Source organism: Aethalodelphis obliquidens, unplaced genomic scaffold (assembly GCF_003676395.1).
Source record: "Aethalodelphis obliquidens isolate GAN/ISIS:26980383/991018 unplaced genomic scaffold, ASM367639v1 scaffold61, whole genome shotgun sequence".
NCBI classification, from domain to species: Eukaryota; Metazoa; Chordata; class Mammalia; order Artiodactyla; family Delphinidae; genus Aethalodelphis; species Aethalodelphis obliquidens.
Genome location: NW_020838005.1, coordinates 5520351 through 5542994, shown reverse-complemented (window position 1 = coordinate 5542994; position 22644 = coordinate 5520351). Strand labels below are relative to the sequence as shown.

At 39.3% G+C, this 22644-nt stretch overlaps 1 protein-coding gene across 7 annotated transcripts in view; it reads left to right on the top strand.

Moving 5' to 3' along the window:
* KIF13B (kinesin family member 13B) overlaps positions 1-22644 on the top strand; it is a 187182-nt gene that overhangs the window by 43310 nt on the left and 121228 nt on the right. For 6 of the 7 annotated variants that reach the window (XR_003428978.1, XM_027088009.1, XM_027088011.1 and 3 more), the window contains one exon: positions 18469-18481. Coding sequence is in view for 4 of the 7 variants with exons in the window: in XM_027088009.1 (XP_026943810.1) it covers positions 18469-18481 (13 nt within the window). In the remaining 3 variants the exon portion in view is untranslated. The remainder of the gene's footprint in view (positions 1-18468; positions 18482-22644) is intronic. The other variant, XM_027088008.1, reaches the window with a different exon arrangement.

Sequence of the window (22644 nt, the reverse complement as noted above, 5' to 3'; positions counted from 1 at the left end):
CTCTAGGTGTGAGAACTGCAGTAGTTGTGGCACGCAGGCTCAGTAGTTGTGACTCACGGACTCTAGAGCGCAGGCTCAGTAGTTGTGGTGCACGGGTTTAGTTGCCCCGCAGCATGTGGGATCTTCCCCAACCAGAGATTGAACCCATTGGCAGGCGGATTCTTAACCACTGCACCACCAGGGAAGTCCTCACCAAGAACTTTATTATTTATCTGTTTATTTTGGCCGTGTTGGGTCTTCGTTGCTGTGCGCAGGCTTTCTCTAGTTGTGGCGAGTGGGGCCTACTCTTTGTTGAGGTGCACAGGCTTCTCATTGTGGTGGCTTCTCTTGTTGCGGAGCATGGGCTCTAGGCTCGTGGGCTTCAGTAGTTGTGGCTTGTGGGCTCTAGAACACAGGCCCAGTAGTTGTGGTGCATGGGCTTAGTTGCTCTGCAGCATGTGGGATATTCCTGGACCAGGGCTTGAACCTGTGTCCCCTGCACTAGCAGATGGATTCTTAACCACTGCGCCACCAGGGAAGCCCACTTTTTATCTTTTTGAACAAAGAACTGTTCCAGGTGCCTTTTACAGTTTTCCAGGGAACTGACATTTTTTCTTTTGTAAAGGCCAAAATAAGTGGAAATCCGAAGGTGCAATGTCTGGTTGATATGGCGGGTGAATCAGAACTTCCCAGCCAAGCTGTAACAGTTTTTGCCTGGTCATCAGAGAAACATGTGGTCTTGTGTTATCCTGGTGGAAGATTATGCGTTTTCTGTTGCTTAATTCTGGATGCTTTTCGTAGAGTACTGCTTTCAGTTGGTCTACTTGGGAGCAGTACTTTTTGGAATTAATCGTTTGGTTTTCTGGAAGGAGCTCATAATAGAGGACTCCCTTCCAGTCCCACCATATACACAACATCACCTTCTTTGGATGAAGACTGGCCTTTGGTGTGGTTGGTGGTGGTTCATTTTGCTTGCCCCATGATCTCTTCCGTTCCACATTGTTGTACAGGATCCACTTTTCATCGCACGTCACAATTTGTTTTAAAAATGGAACATTTTCATTAGGTTTAAGTAGAGATAGAGAATCGCATGTGGAAATAAGGTCAAGAAGGTGTTCTTCGCTTAACTTACGTGGAACCCAAACATCAAAGCAATTAACATAACTAAGCTGGTGCAAATGATTTTCAGCGCTTGATTGGGATATTTTGAGTATGTGGGCTGTCTCCTGCATGGTATAACGTTGATGTTCTCAGTTAATGTCTCGAATAGATCCCTATCAACTTCAGCTGCCCGACCGTGAATCATCGTCCAGCGCGAAATCTCTAGCATGAAACTTCGCAAACCACTTGTGACACGTTCCATCAGTCACAGAACCTTCTCCATACACCACACAAATCTTTTTTTGCGTTTCAGTTGCGTTTTTACCTTTCTTGAAATAATAAAGCATAATATGCTGAAAATGTTGCTTTTTTTCCTTCCATCTTCAATATTAAAATGGCTACACAGAAATTCACCAATTTGGATAAGTTTTTTTTAAATCATGCTGATAGGACAGCTGTCACAATACAATCTAACAAAATTGTTTCGAATGAAGTTAAAGACAATTAAGTGCTACTAGAGCCATCTTACAGAAAAGACCAAATGAACCTTTTGGCCAACCCAATATTAAGGTATCATAAGTAATCTAGAGATGATTTAAAGTATATGTGCAAGTACTATACCATTTTATATAAGGGACTTGAGCATCCTCAGATTTTGGTATCTGGGGGGGATCCTGGAACCCACATGTACCGAAGGATGGCTGTATTCTTCTGTTTCTTTAAATACATGGGAAAAGTCTAATCTTGATGTTTAAAAAGGTAAATGGACTTTTTTCTCATTCTTATTTAATTATTAAAAAACCCTCAAAATACTATTTTATATACTTGTTAACCCAAGGAATACCATATCTTTACCATACTCCTTGTTTTGTAAATAGCTTTTAGTTTTAGCTACACATTGTATTTTATTATTACAGGTCAGTTAATAAGAAACAATATATTGATCCATCTTGTCTTTTATCCATTTTAAATTACTAGATGTATGTAATTTAAATCCTTGCTTAATACTTTTAGTAATCTATCTTACAAAATGTATTCTATAAAAGAGACCTCCTTGAAATGAGTGTTAAAACTTATATTTGAATTTAAAAATGAGGTCAGGTTATTTTGTACAGAAAATGTGTTTGATTTGCCTGATTATTTTGATAATAAGATAATAAAGATTTGATAAGATATGTAAAACAGTGATTTGATAATAAAGCTACATTCTAGTTAGTTTATAGGGCAGACTTTTCCATAAATTGAATCAGCTAAATATGCAGCTTCAGTGTTTTGATGAAAATGTATCTAAAGCACATCATAAGATGAAATAATTTTATCAAATAGTATTTTTGTCAAAGGTGTAATGAAGTTAAAAAGATTTGATTTTCAAAAAAAAAAAAGATTTGATTTTCTCAACCCTTTCTGACTTTTAGAGGTTAAGCAAAGTTCCAGTAAGTGAAACAATAGCAGGTGTGATTAACTTGATAAGTTATGTTGAAGTCTTTGGCATCTAGCCAAGAAACTGAAAAAATGAGCAGGCACTCTATGACCTGGGTCACAACTCCTTTTGCAAATCAGGTACTTTTCAATTTTTGCTTTCAGGAGACCTAATTGATTCATTAACTTATAGATCCTTAAATATAATATTTGATGTTAGGTTATTATGTGATTTGGTTTTTTTTGGCATGTACCATGGCAGGAGTGCAAAGATTTTTGTGATGTTACTATAACAAACCTCCTTCCAGTCCAATCCTCTTACATATTTGAGCAAGGTTTTCAGTGCTTTACTTCTGTACAAAAGAAAATAGGAATAGAATTAACACTCAGTGCCGACTCATTTTAGTAGTAAGATACAGTCATCCCATGGACTCGTTTCATTATAAGATGCTTTTCCATTGCAATTTTTACTTGCTGTGTTTATCAAAACTTGTGATATATTTGTTTTGTTCTGATCAGTCATGTGCTGCTAATAATTGATAGCTCAATGCAGAAGAAGAGTAACCAGAGAAATTTAAAATTTTAATCTGTATGGATATCTTTGCAGAAAAGAATGATAGAGTGGTTAACAAAAGACTTTACATTAGGATAAAATACTTTGGGGAAAGTGGAATGGAATTTAGAGGCCGAGTGTTTTGTTTTGTTTTGTTTAATTTCTTTGCCTTCAAATTCTCAAGTCAGTTTAGATGCTGGGCATATGACCTCACATCACTGGGTGAGTTCATGGGAAAGAAGTAAAGGTATGAAATTACTGACTACCGAAGGAGAGTTTTTTCATTAAAACAAAAATAGTGGATTGTATCAGCAATAAAATATGAGTATCCAAATTTACAAAAATTTATGGTACTTGGATTCTAATGAATATATTTAAGGAATTCTATTTTAAAATATAATATTTCAGGAATTATATTCTTTACAGCTATCTAAACTCATGTTTGAAAAATTTTATATGACAGCTTAAAAACGTATGAGGCGGTTTTTGGGGGGTACATGATCAAAAAAATCTTGAAGATTACTCCAGCTATGTTCATACCTAGATTAATCTTAGGCATATATTCATTGACTCCCTGATGAAGATTTAAGCTTAGATGTACAAGCTTTTTACCTCTTCTCCTACTGCTTGCTTTTTATATTTTTGTAATTTCTTCTTTGGTCATTTCTGTGGTGTTTTTACAGAACATATTGAAACCTGTATTTCTTATTAAATCAGCTTTAAACATTGTCTCTTCACTCCTTCTTTACCAAGATGAGACCATGCCCTTCCCCCTTTCTATGCCCTTTTGTAACGCACTTGCTTTATTCGTAAGTCGACATTATTTTATATGTATTATGTATCCATCCATCCATCCATCTATCTATCCATCCATCCAGTTATCTATCTATCCCTCTGTGTCAGTGCTAGACCAAACGGTGTGTTAGGTTTGCTTGTCCTTCTCTGGGTTCATTATCACAACCCATAGGCTATTTGATGGAGTGTCTTCTAGCATAAAGTTTAAATAAATTCTCTTCTCAAATTCCATCGATTACATCAGATTGTACCACATTTTAGACCGTGACTCACTTGAATAGTTTTTTATTTTTCCTGCAATTTTGTTTACTTTTTAATTGTCTTTAGCATATTCTTAAATTTTTCTCTTTCAAATTCTTAGGATACCATTCTGTTAATTTTCTCCAAAGATCTCTGTCTCAGAGCCTTCTGTCTTGTGGTTGCTCTCCAGACCTGTTCCTATATAACTATTATCTGAAATTCAGGGAGGAAGAATTAACATTTTCTGGCTCTTTTACATTTTTAGATCATGGTTTCTTAAGGAAACTGGTGGTTTAGAGTCTAATGTGTAACAATACAGGAAGGACAAGATGTTGACAGAGAATATACATAGGAAAAGTGGTATCTGGAGATCTGAGGAGAGGATTAGAAGGAGAGATTTTAAACAGGATGTAGTCATGGTTAACCTAACTCCTAGTGTCTCATTTCAGTAAACATTCATCGAATGCCTACAATCTGGCGGGCACAGGGCTAAATTTAGGTGCTGAGATACCCAGATGGAGGAGCTGGGGTGGAGGGGGCCGGCTGCCAATGCACCTGTAAGCAGTTGATACAATGTAGTGCATGTTATAAGGAAACATGTTCAAGGAATTCTGGGGACCTTATGTTTTCATCTTTAATGCTGTAATTCTCTTATGCCTTCTGATAAGCACGATGTAACTGTGCTCATAAAGTCCCAAGGTGCACGGGGTGTTTCAGATAGGAAACAGTTTAAGAAGGTCAAGGGGTATTCAGTTGATACCCATAAAAGAGAGGGAGAGGGGAGCGGTGGTATTAGAAAAAGCCACCAAACTTTACCATTTATTATTAGTGAGTGGTAGGTCCAAATAATACAGCAAAGTAATGAACCGTCTTGGGGGGACGTGTCTCGACAGCCCTCTGCCCTGGAAAAAATCATACTATCGTAAATGAATTTTGGTGGAGATCTTAAACTGGGCACCTTAGTGCTTTATCTCCTCTGGACCAGCCTTTATTCTGGAGTTTTCTCCAGACTAGTTCACCGAAGAGTAGAATAAGACATTTGCATCATCTTGCCTCCGTAGCCAAAGGCTCTCTCTTACTTTTGAGATTCTCTCTGTTGAGATTTTAGGAAATCCATACACAATACTCCCTTCCCCCCCGCCACCCCAATTCTGAACTGAAGTAGTCATGGGGATCAGTAAGATAGAGACAGGAAATACACAAATCAAAAATAAAACACAACTGGTACTTATTATGTGTTAGGCCCTGTTCTAATCTCCATAGCAACCCTATGACATAGATTCTCTTATTATGTACATTTTACAGATAAGGGAAACTGGAGCATGGAGAGGTGAGGTTAGGTTAGGTTAAGTTAGTTACCCAAGTCACACAGTAAATGGTGGAGCTGGGATTTAAAATCGGGCACTTTGATTCCAGAGCCCAGTCTCTTACCACTGTGTTTTCCTGCATCTCATTTCACCTCTGGTACTGAGAGAGCTCTTGGAGAAAAGGGCTTTAGGACTGTTGGCCAAGTGGGCCTCCTGATACCTCCCCTGTGCATTACAGACTTGGCCAGGCCAGCGGGCCACTGCAGGCCTCCCCTGTGGTGTGGACGTGCAGAGCCCACGTACTGGTTCCTTCTCCTGAACGCTGCTGACTCTATCGTTCACCCTTCCTCTCAGGAGGACAGAGTGAGTGGCTTAGAGGCCTCAGGAGTGTTCTTTGGAGTTCTTCCACATGGAAACACAGGGATGAGGAGTAAAATGTTCTCTCCTTAGCACTCTTGGTTCAGTTAAGACCAGGTTTTTTTTGGGGAAGTTAGCGTAGATTGGGCAAGAGCTGAAGAAAGGACAGCCTTCCCCCAAACAAGATTTAACCTAAGCACCTGAGGGTCACGTAGCTTCAGCTCTGTGTCACTGTGTGAGTATGTATATATATATATGTATATATTTTTTTTTTTTTTTAATTTTTTTATTTTTGGCTGTGTTGGGTCTTTGTTGCTGCGCGCGAGCTTTCTCTAGTTGCCGCGAGTGGGGGCTACCCTTCGTTGTGGTGTGCGGGCTTCTCATCGCGGTGGCTTCTCTTGTTGCGGAGCACGGGCTCTAGGTGCGCAGGCTTCAGTAGTTGTGGCACGAGGGCTCAGTAGTTGTGGCTCGCGGGCTCTAGAGCACAGGCTCAGTAGTTGTGGCGCACGGGCTTAGTTGCTCCGCGGCGTGTGGGATCTTCCCGGACCAGGGCTTGAACCCGTGTCCCCTGCATTGGCAGGTGGATTCTTAACCACTGCGCCACCAGGGAAGTCCCGCTGTATATATTTATCTACATAGGTTTCCCTCATTTAGAGCCCACTTTCATATGCTGCCTACTTTGTTTGAAGGCAAGGAAAAAAACAACAGACAACCCCCGTCCCCCGCCCCAATCAGATCATTTTAAATAAGCATCCTTCCTCAAGTTTCCTGAAACATTCAAAGTTGACTTGAATTTGTTCTTCCACATCGCTTGCCATGGAGAGAAGGAGGCAGAATGGCACAGTAGAAAGAGCATAGTTTTAGAATGAGAAACTTAGGTTTGAATCCCAGCTTTGCCACTGACCAAATTAATTAACTTCTCTGTGCTATTCTTTCCCTATTACTCTGTAAAATAGAGAGTGTAGGACCTACCAGTAGGGCTTGTTGTGAAGCTTAGAACTAAAGTGTACTAGGTAATTGACACACAGTAACAAAAGATAGCTTCTCTTGTAATAAAGATATGAAAAAATACAGACTTAGACTTGTGGAATGCTTTAAAAATAATTTCAGCAGTTTTATACAAGCAAGTTTCTTAGGCAAGTCTCTTTTCCACTACTGGGGAATGGTAATACTGGTTAATATTTGGGTATACTGTTTGGTTATTGCAGGCACACTCATGTACGAAGGTGAGTGTACAAAACTAATTTGCAAGCATACCTCCTGTACGCAGTATTTGTTACCTATATGTTGTATGCAGATTGTTTTTTAAATTTAAGAGTTCATATCTTCATTTACTTTTATATTTCCAAGAGTCTAAATTTGCATTCAAAAGCTTCCAGTGCTTTTTGCTTTGTCCTTCAAATTAATGCCTTAAAAGATTGCTGCTGCTTTCTTCACAACGTTTTAGTTTAGTTGAAGAATGTCCTAAGTTCTGAAGCCATACTGCTTCTTAAGGGTTAGTTGGTTGTATCTTGGGATATGAAATAACCAAAGGATGTAGGTGCCTTTTTTGTTCTGCTCTAAGCCATTTCCCAGGTCAAGTGTCATCCCCTCCCCCACTCCATGTTGCACAAAACTTGATGTATTTTGCTTGTTTGTTAGGTAGGCTCGACAAGTCTTTTCTACCTGCGTCCCCCTTCCCCATGTACCACTTGGTCAACTTGGGGATTAGAGCATATTTCCTTGAGGTTTGTTTGCCTATTCAGGAAACAAGACTTTATGAAAGAGAGAAAGACAGAAACAGAAGCACGAAAAACTAATACAGAGAAAGGTGAGCCACTACACAGAATTTACTTTAGCAGCTTGCTCCTGGAAAGAAAACTCAGTATTGATGATCTCACAAGACCTACATGTTTGTTTGTTTGTTTTTCGGTACGTGGGCCTCTCACTGTTGTGGCCTCTCCCGTTGCGGAGCGCAGGCTCAGCGGCCGTGGCTCACGGGCCCAGCCGCTCCGCGGCATGTGGGATCTTCCCGGACCGGGGCACGAACCCGTGTCCCCTGCATCGGCAGGCGGACTCTCAACCACTGCGCCACCAGGGAAGCCCCTGACCTACGTGTTTTTGATGGTGTCCCTTCAGCAGAGTATTGCTTCTGCCTTGGTTTGAATCCTCAATCCAATATTTAATCATCGACTTGAGCAAGTTGCTTAATCTTCTGAGCCTCAGTTTCCTCACTTGTAAAATGAGGATGATAACAGGATCTATCCTTTAGTGTTGTTTTGAGGATTCAAGACAGTAATACATGGAATGCATAGTGTGGACCTGGTAAGTGCACAAACTGTATCGAGTCTAGATTTGAACCCACATCTGCCTAGTTCCCAAGCCACGTTCTTTCCCTACCACATAGGATATTGTGTGGTGTGAAGTAGATTATGTAGGTGGTAGCCTGGTTCCTGAAGTAGCAGAGAGGTTTGATGAGGTTAAGTGACCCCTGGGATCACAAAGCTAAAGGAAGGCAGAAGGGAAACTGAGTGAAGGGTTTCTAACTGCTAGTGTAGAGTAGTTTTCCCTACAGCATCGTGCCATGAAGACGTCTTCAGTATCTAATGATTTGTTATCTTATCGACTATATTGCAAGCTTCTTGGGGATTTCAACTGTTAAGTTCATGGTGCCATCTGATTATAGGCCTGGAATAGTTAGAAACTCAAGACGTAAAGCAATAAGAATGACTTTGGCATAATGACTCAAGTGTATGTGTTGAATCATCCAGTGTGGGCATTGGTAATTAAATAAAATTTACTAAAATAAAATCTAACATACTGAGCTTGGTCCTAAAAAGATTGACCTGAATTTCAAATGGGTAGTTTTGCACATCCAGATCATAAAACAAGTAGTAAATGTGAAGTTAAATTTATGCTGACCGTAAGACCCAAAAGTTTTACTCTTAGGTGTCCAACGGAGATAAAAATGAATGTCTACACAAAAAAACATGAAGAAATTCAGAAGTGGTTAAAGAGGTAAAAGCAATGAATGAAGTAATAGTTAGAAATGATACAGAGAAATAAATATGAATGAAAATAAGGAAAAAGCGTGGATTTGATCAGGAGTTTGTCAGTCCTTATAATACTTTAAAAATAGGGATAGAAACTAGATTGTGAGAATTTTTCTGTTCTTTAAAATGAAATATAAGCACATCTTAAAAGGCTCTCAAACCTCATTGGTCATTATGGAGATGCAAGTTAAAATCTCAGCGAGATGCCACCTTCACGTCCACTTGAATGGCTATATATATATGTAAGGCAGACAGTGCTAAGTGATGGTGAAGGTACAGAGCACCTGTGACTCTCACATGTTGATGGTGGACATGTAACCCGGTACACACATTTAGGAAAACAGTTTGATTGTTTCCCATAAAGGTAGATATACACTAACCCTATGACCCAACAGTTCTTCTCTTAGGTATCTATACTTGCATAGATATATAGAAATAAAAATAAGTGTCTACATAAAGGCTTGTTCTTGAATGTTCATAGCAGCACTATTCATAATAGCCCCAAACTGGAAACAGTCTAAATGCCTATCAGCTACTGAGTGGATAAACAAAGTACTATTCACCCGGAATAAAAAGGAACAGAGAACTGATAACATGCTACAGCACGGATGAACCTCAAAACATGCCTCAGTGAAAGACACCAGATGCAAAAGACCACATATTGTATGATTCCATTTATAGGAAATGTCCACAAAAGAAGATGGACAGAAAGCAGATCACTGGTTGTTTGGGGCTGGGGGAAGGACCTGGGATTGAGTGCAGTCAGGCTTGAGGGAACTTTTTGGAGTGACGGAAATGTTCTCAAACTAGATTGCATGGGGGACGGGGGGTGCACAATTCTATACATTTCCTAAAAGTCATTGAATTGTTCACTTAAAATGGATGATTTTATGGTATATAAATTATATGTCAATAAAATTGTTAAAACTACATAAACAGATATTTAGACTATATTAGATTATTTATATCTTTAAAACTATTGATTTTTTAAAGACATCAGAATTGGTAACTTTTAAGAAAATGCCAAGGTCTAACTGAACTCTCAGTCCTCTGTGGTTTATTTAGTACTCAACTCCTCTTCCAGTCTTCCTTCAGCAGCCAATTGGTGGTCAATTTTACCTTCAGTTAACCAATTGGCTAGTCAGTTCACACAAAGTATAAAGAAACCGGGGTGACTGTGCAGATGCTTGTAGTTTAAGGAATCCTTTCTAATACCGGGATTTCTGGTTTTGCTGTTGCAGGCATATTTGGTTCCTCAAAATATCTATTTCTACTGCTTTTTTCTTAGACTGTAAAATGTTACCACTTCCTGCTAGTGGCCTCAACTTAATCCTTTTCCTCTTTCCATGTCTTCACTCTTTTCTTCATTCCACAAATGACCAAGGCTTTTGTTTATTTTACTTTCTCTGTTATTCCTTTGCCTATTGAAATAAACATTTACAAACATGGAAATGATGGAAGCATGGTTTATTTTGGGTGACATAACGCCTTTCTTTTGGGAAATGTTATGAGGTAAAACACAATCCCTGCTTACAAAAAAAAAAAAGAAGAAGAAGAAAAAGGCTGCCATAATGTATGGTGAAGAATAGGTGTCTTTTTTCCTTTCAGATTTCAGGTTTTACTTTTAGTAGAAAATGGTAGAATATTTGGGTCTGTGACATGTAGCAGTTAAATCCAAGTTAGTTTTTGGGAGAAGAGATTAATATTAATAGTGTAATTAAAATTGATTAAAAATACAATTTCAAATTTGATTTGGAAGCTTACAGTGAAAATATTCTGTTCATCTTGTGACACTTATTTTTGTAAATTTTCTAAGTAATCTCCAAATATCTTATGTCTAATTGCTTTATTCTCTGACATATTTAGCATTATTTTATATTTCTTTTTTAAAAAAAATTATTTATTTATTTATGGCTGCGTTTGGGTCTTTGTTGCTGCGCATGGGCTTTCTCTAGTTGCAGTGAGCGGGGGCTACTCTTCATTGCGGTGCATGGGCTCTTCATTGCGGTGGCTTCTCTTGTTGCGGAGCACAGGCTCTAGGCATATGGGCTTCAGTAGTTGTGGTTCACGGTATCAGTAGTTGTGGCTCATGGGCTCTAGAGCGCAGGCTCAGTAGTTGTGGCACACGGGCTTAGTTGCTCCGTGGCATGTGGGATCTTCCCAGACCAGGCATCAAACCGGTGTCCCCTGCATTGGCAGGCGGATTCTTAACCACTGCACCACTGGGGAAGCCCTATTTTTTATTTTTTAAAATATTTATTTATTTATGTAAGTATGTATGTATGTTGCACTGGGTCTCAGTTGCGGCATGTGGACTCTTAGTTGCGGCATGTGGACTCTTAGTTGCGGCATGTGGACTTCTTAGTTGTGGCATGCATGCGGGATCTAGTTCCCCAACCAGTGATCGAACCCGGGCCCCCTGCATTGGGAGCATGGAGTCTTACCCACTGGACCACCAAGGAAGTCCCAGCATTATTTTAATATTTAATGATCTTTTTAGCACTTCCCTCCAAGGGTGCCGTAGATTATAAAGTTTCTTTTAATGAAGAGCAGGAGTGTTGTGATTCATTAGTGATGTTCGCCATAGCTTGAAATGGGGAAGTGATTGTCTGGGTGCCTTGTGTTTGGCCCCAGCAGCTTGAATGTAGGCTTTGGATCAGATCAGGCACACACCAGTTTGAATCTTAATTCCACCTCCACTAGCTGTGTTAATTTCAGAATGCTAAGTGACTCAGGTGTAAAATGAGGATATCTCATAGGGTTATTACTATGATGAATATAAAGTACTTAATGTAGTGCTTGGTGCTCAGTTATTATTCCATTAAAATAACTCTATGCTAAGTTTGTATCTCCAGTATTCCAAGTTAGAATAGTCCAAATCTGAGTATTTCAATAATCTATCCTGATCTCTGTGCATGCCTTGAAGTTATTTTAACATGTAATTTTTAAAATGAATGTGTATTACTCTGTTAACCTATCATGTGAAATTTATTTTATTAAAAAAAACCACACAAATGAATCAATATTGATTTAATTCTTTGGTCAGATTTAAACTTCCTTGTAGTGAAAGTGGACAGTGAATTAAAACTTACTCTGCTTGTGTGTTTGACAGATGATTCGCAAATGATTGATTGAGTTAATAGTGTATTCTTTGAATGATGCTATCTCAGTATATGGTAACTTGAAATTATGGAATTTATTAAACATCTTTCTAACGTTTTCTGATTGTGAAATATGCCAGTTGCGGTTCAGTGGCTGTATTCTTCGGATGTCCCTCTGTTCTCAACCAATTGTAGTTTGTGTGGGTGGAAGATTTTAATTGGAGAGAATTGTCTTTTGTCTTGATTTAAAGACGTTTCTCCAAGGATATATATCAGAGGTAGTGACCTGAATGTTCTTACTGTTTTTTAGGCCCCCTTCCTCCGCATCTTCTGGGATACTCAGCACCACTCATTTCTGACCCTTTCTGGCATTCTGTGGATGCATTTTCTGTCTTCATATATTTCATTTATAGCTATCTCCTTGTTTCATTGAAGATTCAATTTGTATTTGTTTCTTGTTTGCTTTATTGTTTTGGAGATGATTTTAGAGAGCAGAGATGGTGGTAGAAATGTTTTTATTCTATCAGGAATACTGTGATTGAGAATAACATAAATGACTTAATTTAGATTGGATGTTTAAGAAAGATACATGTAGAGAAATAATACCTAAGCTGAGAAATGACAAATGAGTAGGAGTTAGCCTCAAGATTTCAAGGCAGAAAGAAAATCATGAATGAGAGCCCCGAGACTAGAAAACTGTGTACACTGGGCCAATTAGAAAAGGCCAGTGAGTGAAAGGAAGATGGTCCAAGATGTGGTTGAGATAGAGGGAGGGGCCAGGTCACCTAGAGAGCTTAAACAGCATTAGCTGAATCAGAAAGCCTTGTGTTGGACACTGATAAATGCCAGAAGACACACTCTGTCCTTCAGAAGCTTGTAGTCTAGTTGAGGAGATGACCCATTTATATTAAAAAGTTTATATAATGTGAGAATGATGGGTAATGCATGAGCAGTAGAGTTCTGACTTAGAGGGGGAATGGGGGAAGGAGAACTCACTTTTGGGTGGGGTTCTTATGGAAGGCTTCTTGAGGGAGATAGAATTTGATCCGAGCTTTTCCCCACATGAGTAGGGCTTGAACAAACAGAGTTGTTAGAGGGATGGCATCATCTGAGTGTTGGCATGTGGAATGCAGGAAGGACAGTAGCTCATTGGAGAGGAGGACTCTTCTAGGGGTGTGATGTGGGAGGTAATGCTCGAACTGTAGCTTGGGTTACCTCTGATGTTCCAGTGGTCTGCACGTGTCCCTGACAGAAATATTGAATATAACTTGTTGAATGCTTACTGTTTGCTTTCTCATTGTAAATAAAGAGCTATACAAGTAATCCAGTGTAACTTCTCATTCCTTCTACAACATCCTCATCAAATGCTTCCCTGTTCTCTCTTCAGATAATTCCACTAATGGTGAGCTGGCTGTTTAACACAGTGCTAACTATTCTTATATTAAAGAGCTATCCCTTTTCTTTTAACTTTCTTTAGTAGATCCTACCAAAGATGGCATCATGTCTTGTTTTAGTCTTCCCTGGTCCAGGCTACATGTATCATTTTAAAACCCCTCTATATCTGGAATGCTATTCTCCAAGATAGTCTACTTTATCAGTGATGCTTTTAAATTTTATTCTTCAAAATTGAATGTAGTATTCTAAATGTTGGGGAGACAGTGACCAGGGCTTTTAGTGATATTTGTACTTCTTCAAGTTAGCTAGATCAGCAAAGATTGCTGAATCTCCTCTGTGAGTCTAGTCAGTGTCTAAATTTTTACTCAGGTCAGCTTTATTCCTTATATGGAAAAGCACATCGGGGGAGGGGTGACAAAGAAAAAATAACGATCATCACGCAGATTGTTGTTTGGTTGCTGGTACTGCCAGCTTAAGTCCGAAAAGGAAACAATATCTTTATATAGTATGGCTGTATTAGAATAAACTCTTTGTGATGTTAACACATCTGTTATAGAACGGGTTGGAGTGGGATCTTGTTAAAACAGAGATTCCAGATATTTCTAATTGTGAACGTTTCAGAAACTTAAATCTTTAAAGTTAAAAGAGGTGATGATATTTGGATATAACGTTTGATTTTGGTAGTTGACAGCAGTAATTGATTTATAACTCATAGTTCTGATATAGTTTTGTTTTACACATATACAGTACTTTGTGGTTTATTTTTGGACTCAATATCAATTTTAGTTTTGTCATGGTCAGAAGTATTGATAAAAATTCCCAAAGATCATTAACTTATATAAAATAATTACTAAATTTCTGCTTCATATTGTGGCATTCTAAAGATTAGGACTTTAATTTGACTTAATTTTATAGTGTAATTTATTATTGCAAAGAGAAGTGAGCACAAGCTCCTAAACCAGGTGAGTAAAAAGGAGGAGGTGACTAGCTTATTCACAGAAACAGTTCTATCCAAAATATGTAATCAGGGAATTACCTGGTGGTCCAGTGGTTAGGGACTCCACACTTCCACCGCAGGGGGCCCGGTTTCGATCCCTGGTCAGGGAACTAAGATTCTGCAAGCCGCATGGCACGGCCTAAAATAAAATAAAATAAAACTACAAAATATGTAATCAAATCATTTGTTGTCTTCTGAAACATCATCTTCCTAAAAAGCACATCTACCCATCTTGATCCACCTGGGCTGTTAACATCTCAGTAACTAGACAATCACAGTTTGGGGAACAGTAATTGTTGTGGGCAAGACTCATCAATGGATGCTAAAATTCGTGGGTGAAAGTATGATGAGAAAGGGTGCTTACATGGTCTTACAATATCACTGCCCCTGCCCCAAGAAGGGTACAGAGGGAAAACTAGTAATGTTACAGTGGAGAGACCTGGTATATACAACTGTAACCAGTGACCAGAGTTACCATCATCAGCAGTGAGATTTTGGACAACATCATGTACCTTCTGGTATTTTTTTTATTGAAGTATAGTTGATTTACAGTATTTCAGGTGTACAGCAAAGTGATTCTTTTCCATTATAGGCTGTCACAAGATTTTGAGTATAGTTCTGTGTGCTATACAGTAGGACCTTGTTGTTTAGCTATTTTTGTACCTAGTAGTGTATATCCGTTAATCCCAAATTCCCAATTTATCCCTCCCCTCCCTTCCCTTTTGGTAACCATAGTTTGTTTTCTGTGTCTGTGAGTCTATTTTGTAAATACATTCATTAGTGTCATTCTTTAAGATTCCACATGTAAGTGATATATGATATTTGTCTTTCTCTTTCTGAGTTCACTTAATATGATAATCTCTCGGTCCATCCATGTTGCTGCAAATGGCATTATTTCATTCTTTTTTATGGCTGAGTAATATTCCATTGTATATATGTACCACGTCTTCTTTATCCATTCATCTGTCGATGGACATTTAGGTTGCTTCCATGTCTTGGCTATTTTAAATAGTGCTGCTGTGAACATTGGTGTGCGTGTATCTTTCAAATTAGAGTTTTTGTCTTTTCTGGATATATGCCCAGGAGTGGGATTGCTGGATCATATGGCAATCCTATTTTTAGTTTTTTAAGGAACCTCCATACTGTTCTCCATAGTGATGTGCCTTCTGGTATTGATGTACTTAGAAGGGCACAACATTGCTTCTTTGGTGCCTGTCAAAATGCATAACGTGAATTTAGTCATGGGGAAGCATTAGACAAACCCAGATTGAGGGACATTTTACAGAATAACTGCCCAGGACTCTCCAGGTGTCAGGGTCATGAGAGACAAACCGTTCCCAGTTGGAGGAGGCATGACAACTGCAGTGTGTGATCCTGGACCTGAAGAAGGACATCAAGGGGGCAGTTGGGAAGAAATTTGTGTAAGGTTGGCTCTAGATTATTTCATAAATCTTGTGTTGATGGTTAATTTCCTGGTTTTGATAATTGTAACTGTGGTTTTAATAAGATGTTATCATTTTGAGAGGCTGGGTGAAGGGTACACGGGAGTTCTTTGTACTGTTTTTGGAACTTTTTGTAAGTGTGGAAGTTCAAAATGAACTTAAGTAACAACAACAACAGAAACTCAGAAATTCAGACTCTCATGCTTCTACTTTATGACATCTCTTTTGATTGGTCAAGGGGCTGGTTTTGTCTGCTTCTTAAATCTCCACTGTGATCTGGATAGCTGAGGTTTCTAAATAAGGGATTTTGGAATAGTGAGGCATTGCCGTATTGGATTGCAGCTACAAGTTGAAAGGTTTTGTTTAATTAATTAATTTACTTATTTATTTTTGTACAGAGCTGTAATTACATCTTTGGGTTTCCAATGGCTCTGTAGGTTATTTGAGCATTACTGTTAGAGCCACCAGAATCCCTAGCTGGAAACTTAGCTCTGTAATTAATTTACTGGTTTGTTTCTGTTTTTATTATCATGTTCTACATTCAGGTTAGTCCCATGGATTCTTCTGCTGTGTATCATATATTGTTGAATTTCACATTTGTTGGTTGTCTTTTAGGAAGAGCTGATTTTTGTATAAAAATGTTTTACTTAAAATATCATGCTAAACATCTTATTTTTCCTCTCAGAAAAGACAGTCTGGAGTTTTTATAAATATAATGAATAAGTAAACTTACACTGGCATAAGCACCAAGTGGTGACCTTTTATTGGGTAATAATTAGAATGGAGGAAATTAATACATTGGGAAATGTTTCTGTTACCAGGAGCACAGTTGTTAATGTATGACTCATAGATTCTTAAGTCTAGGAGAAACTTGACGAGACTGTTTTGACCAGTGTGGGAGAGGAAGAAAACATGGACTTGGGATTCGGAAGACCTACTTTTGCATCCCAGATTCATCACTGATTATTATTGTGTCTTGGACAGCTCATTTAACTCTTGAGCCTTAAGTTTTTCATCTGTAAAACTGGAATGATAATAGCACCTTTCAAAGTTATTGTGAAAGTTAAATGAAGTAGCATACAATGTACCTGGCCTAATGTGGGCATTTCATATATGCTGGCTCTGTTCTTTCCTCCAGCTGGGCTTATAACTGTGCCTTCTGAAACTGATGAGATTCTTCTTTGCTTATAAATACCTACAGAACGATGATAGCGTATGTTAGTCATCTCTACTGGTATTTCCCAGGTCTTTTTGTTTGGAAGTTTCTCCATATCTCCTATCCCAGAGAAATTATTTTCTTTTATGTGTTAGTCACATTGGCTGTTACTCCAAAATCTGTTAGACAAGTGTCACTCATTTGCTACTTTCCTTGGTAATTTAGTCTTCTTATCTGAAATCATTTGATACAAATAAATATTAAATTTAGAAGAAAATTTTATGAGACAAAGGCACAAGATGTCCAGACATTTGAAGTATTTCCATGTACAGTTTCCTTTCAAGTTTCAGGTTTCACTTGGCATTTGGATCCTCTGAGAAGGGCCAGTTATTCTCATGGTTGTGTGAGTGAACATCATTGTTTTTATGAGTTATACACGGAAGTGTTTAGGGCTGAAGGCGCATGTCTGTAACTTACCTTCAGATGATCAAGAGACAATAATGTGTGTGTGTTTGTGTGTGTGTGTGTGTGTGTGTGTGTAGAAGAGGGGAGAGAGGGAGGGGGGAAGAATGACATAGCAGCCGTGGCAATATTAACAATTGGTGAGTTTGCGTAAAGGGAGCTCTGTGTGCTTCTCTTACAGCTTCTAAATTTAAAACTATTTTAAAATTATACTGGATTGAGTTATATTCCTGTACCCTGAGGAGATGTAAGCCAGTGGCATTTTCAGAGGGAGGGAGGTTGGAGGCACCTGGGTTAGCATAGAGGAATAAGTAGTAAGTGAGTAACTGGTCACTTACTGGCAAAACATTAATTGTTCCTGGGCTTCCCTGGTGGTGCAGTGGTTGAGAATCTGCCTGCCAATGCAGGGGACACGGGTTCGAGCCCTGGCCTGGGAAGATCCCACATGCTGTGGAGCAACTAGGCCCGTGAGCCACAACTACTGAGCGTGCGCGTCTGGAGCTTGTGCTCCGCAACAAGGGAGACCCCGATAGTGAGAGGCCCGCGCACCGCGATGAAGAGTGGCCCCCGCTCGCGGCATCTAGAGAAAGCCCTCGCACAGAAATGAAGACCCAGCACAGCCAAAATAAATAAATAAAAATTAAAAAAAATTAATTGTTCCTTTAACCTTTTTTTCTTAGAACAGAAGTTTTTGGCAGAAAGTCCTATATAGATAGAGAGTGAGCTGCTGCTTTATCAAGGCATAGGAGACTGCTTGGAAGTAAAATCAGATGCTAAAAAGTAAAGAATTTTTAAAAAATATTTACAAGTTGTATACAAGGATAAGTAAAAGGTAGAAAGCAGAAATATTAGGACTTTAAAAATTATCCGGTGCTCAGATAATCTTTCTTCTACCTGAGAGATACGTTAGTTTTCTATAATTAGCATTCTATCCTACTAGCTAATAGATATTATTTTATCCTTTATTTCAAATTGCTATATGATTTCAAAGTTAATATTTTATATTCTTAATAAAGATTTACATGATGTTTATTGTTTTACCCTTCAAAAAGCATCTTCTAACTAAAAAAAAAATTTTAAACCCTTTCTCTTTTCTTTCATGTCATTGATGACATCTCTTTTGGGAACTCAGAAGCCAGCCAAAGGTAAGAGATTTGGTTTGTTATGCGATGCTTGTAAAGGTCTTATGGGCATATTTTTGAAGTACTGGTAATTTTCTTCTCAAAAATAAAAATTTTCTCTGGCATTTTTATAAAAAAAAAAAAAAGAAGTAATGCAAGCTGTCAGCCTGTTCATAAATCCAAAGCCATTTATTGGTGTAAGAGGTTTATAGAAAAGCTGTATTTGTACTTTGACCAATTCTGTCCAGTCTCCTGGCAACTACAACACAGATTCCTTTTGTGCCCTGCTGTTCGCCGTGGATTGGCTCGAAACTGCTCGTCCCATACTGTGGTCAGAACCATAGCAGGCAGACTCATCCATGTTGCTCCTGGGACAGCTGGGGACACATTATCAGGCCAACAGAAACCTGCCCTGGCCCACAGCTTCCTCAAGGGAATATGCTTTCATCTGAGATTTGAGCCCAGATTCTAAAGAAACTTCGGTGGGGTGGGTCAGTTCCTGTATCTCTTAGGAAATATAGTTGTGCCGAAGTAGGCACAAGGACTGTATTATTGAATTGATCATTCTCTGGAATTTTCCAGGAAATTTAGATTTTTATCTACATTCTTGGAGTTTGGTTTAAGAGTCCGTGGTTGAACTGTAATTCCATTTTCTATTATTGTTGCTAAAGTATGTATAGACTTGTCACTTGGGACTCTGAATGATTAAAAAAAAGAAGTTTAATATGGCACTGACTTCTTTATATATGTAGAACTAATTTCATTAGTTTTATCTTTTCTGTGAAAAGATGCCAGATTATTTTTGCTTTTTTAATTTTTGATGGAACAGAGGCTGGAGATTGCAGTAAAAATGTGAGGAAACATTACATGACTATTTAAAAACTATTCATGTTTTATTTAATTCAACTGTATCTTAACGTTTAGAGAAAATGTGTTGACGTAAAAAATATGGAAGGGCCAACACCACACTATTAACATGGTGGTTCCCTCTAAGGAGAAAATGCTCGGTGAATGGGAGACCTTTATTCCTTATGTTTTGGTGTTATTTGACTTGTTATAATGAATGTGTGTTTCTTCTCTGTTACTTAGAAAAAGTTTTTTTTTTAAATTTTAAAGGAAAAATGTTTATTTAGAAAGAAAAGGGCTTGTCTGCTTTAGGAAATCTGTGGCTGGAAGATACCTGTAATAATTTACAAACTTCCTGAAACTTAAAGAGGACCATTCAGTGTTGTTAGTAAACAAGAACTAAGCATTCCTAGTTCCCAACTTTGTACCAGGCTGTGGCACCTTCCTGTAACTGGGGAAGAGAGCGAATCCAGCCTGTGGTGAAGGGCCTGGTGGGGAGCAGACAGAGCGCTCAAAGGCTGTGTTCAGCTCCCAGCTCCCCACCTGCAGGTCACCAGCTTCTTGACTTCCTTGTACCCCAGGGCCTCCCGTGTAGTATCAGCTGTTGTTGCGGTTACTTTAATGGTAGCTTCTCTACTGGAATTGAGAACAAGAATTGTGAAAGAACTCCCTGAATTTAAGAAGATGTTGGGGGTAGAAGTTTATTAATTAATTTATTTATTTTGGCTGTGTTGGGTCTTCGTTTCTGTGCGAGGGCTTTCTCTAGTTGCGGCGAGCGGGGGCCACTCTTCATCGCGGTGCGCGGGCCTCTCACTATCATGGCCTCTCTTGTTGCAGAGCACAGGCTCCAGACGCGCAGGCTCAGTAGTTGTGGCTCACGGGCCTAGTTGCTCCGCGGCATGTGGGATCTTCCCAGACCAGGGCTCAAACCCGTGTCCCTTGCATTAGCAGGCAGATTCTCAACTAGTGCGCCACCAGGGAAGCCCAACTCCCTGAATTTAAAAAAGAAAGAAAAGAAAGGAAAAACCCACAGTCGTAGGGAGAAGAGTGCCATTTAGAGCCTGATCTCTGAGATGTTCACACAGATGGACTGTTCAAGTGTGAGCTAAGCTTACAAGCAAAGAATCAGGATGGTGTCCACTTAAGCTTGGTAAGAGCAGAATCAAATAAAGTGCTGAGAGATGAGAGCTGAACGTTAGAACAGAAGAAACTTAATTTGAGCTTCACATCTTATTTAATCTCTCCCTGCTGACTAGTGTAGCTGGAAAAGCTGCCCCCATTGGAGGTTTTGGTCCACAGTCCTTTGGGACCACCTTCTATCTTCCTTCTTCTTTTCCTCCCCTTTCTGTTGGAGAATTGCTAACATAGGGAGCCACCACTGTTGACAGACACATGTTTAGCTCTGGAAAAATGTTGAGGATTAGTAATGTACCACATAGTGCTGAGGCTGGGTGGATGGCTTCTGGGCTCCAGGGTTCCCACCTCCTCCGGGGTGTTGTCCATCATTGGGCTTCTGCCTACCTTTTTGGCCTTGCTTCCCCATCACTGTCCCACCCCAGGGAACAAATGCCTCGTGCCACTGTTTTGCACAAAGATGTGGGTGTTCTGATCCTTCCTTGCTCTAAAGGTGTTTCTAGCCAGTTGCCCTTTCGGTTGCCCCCAGGGCCCCTAGCCACTCACTGAGCTGTTTTCCTGCTGCACTCCTGGAATTGCTCTTAGCTTTGCAGCCATCTCCTCCTGCCGTGATTTGGCCTGTGGTCCCCATCTCACACTGCACCAGTCTCATTGCAGCTGTTTTTCAGGGCTTCTCAGTTTCTGGTCCAGGTATAAGCGAGCAATCTTGATTTCAAAAACTTGCTCTCCTTTCCCTGCTTCTTTCCCTTTTAGGCTCTTTCCCTCCCTCTCTCCATCATTTTGTGTTAATTTCAAGTGGAGGTGGATATAGGCATGCATACTTAATGTACCATCCTAATCTAATTTTCTCTTTAAAAAAATGTAACTCTTAGACCTCTGGTCCACATGATGGCCTTGTGAGTTCACACAGAAACATTCTTCTGCCAACTCCAAACTCATAGCAGGGACAGATAAGGCATTTTAAAATATTAAAATCATGTCATTATATTCAAAAACAACATATGTCACTGCAGGGACCAGCAGCAGGCTGGGGCTGAAGTAGCGTATTTACTGGGCCTTGAGATCAGACACAGGTTTTCGGAGGATTGGAGGTTCAACCCTTGCAGACTAGAGGGGATCCTATGTATGGGTTGAGGACCAGAGAAGTCCACCATGAGAAAACTGATTTGGGTGAGGCTCCATCAGGAAAGAAGGCTTAAAAAAAGATTTTTGGGGCTTCCCTGGTGGGGCAGTGGTTAAGAACCCGCCTGCCAATGCAGAGGACATGGGTTTGAGCCCTAGTCCGGAAAGATCCCACATGCCGTGGAGCAACTAAGCCCGTGCGCCACAACTACTGAGCCTGTGCTCTAGAGCCCGCGAGCCACAACTACTGAGCCCAAGTGCCACAACTACTGAAGCCCACGCACCTAGAGCCTGTGCTCCGCAACAAGAGAAGCCGTGACAGTGAGAAGCCCATGCACCACAACGAAGAGTAGCCCCCACTTGCCGCAACTAGAGAAAGCCCGTGCACAGCAACGAAGACCCAACGCAGCCAAAAATAAATAAATAAATAAGTAAATTTAGGAAAAAAAATTATATATATTAAAAGAAAAAAGGATTTCTGGCCACCAACATTGAGCCAATTTCTGTGTTAAGTAGGAGGGAGTAGAGACATTGGGCTTTGGAAGGACCCAAATCTGGGCTTCAGTAGCTGGGAGTGACAGTGTAACTATTCATGTAAAGGGGGGCCAAAGGGGGAGGAAAAAAACAGGCAATCATGTAAACCATAAAATGCAAACTCCCAATTCAAATGTACTTGCAAACTAACATATAAAGCACAAGAGGAAACCTGTCATCAGGAAGTGAGGCAACAAACTCCAAAAGTGGGAGTTTGAAATGCAAACTGAAATGAATTTAAAAACACTTAAAATCCTTAAAAAGACTAAATTGTAAAACGTGAAATCCAAAAAATTAAAAATATAATCGGTGAAAAAGACTTTTGAAAGTAAAAAAAAAAACAAATGTATTTTAGAAAGTAGTAAAATAAAAGATCGAAACAAATCGTTTGTGATATCCCACGAAGTAGCAATATGTATTACTAATATTTCCAATGTATATTCTTCCTACTTTTTATGTATGTCGATTTTTGTACAGATATGAGATCATGGTCCAGACTTTCATAGATTTTACATTAATATATGAATCTTAGTCTTCTATGCTCTTGAAGC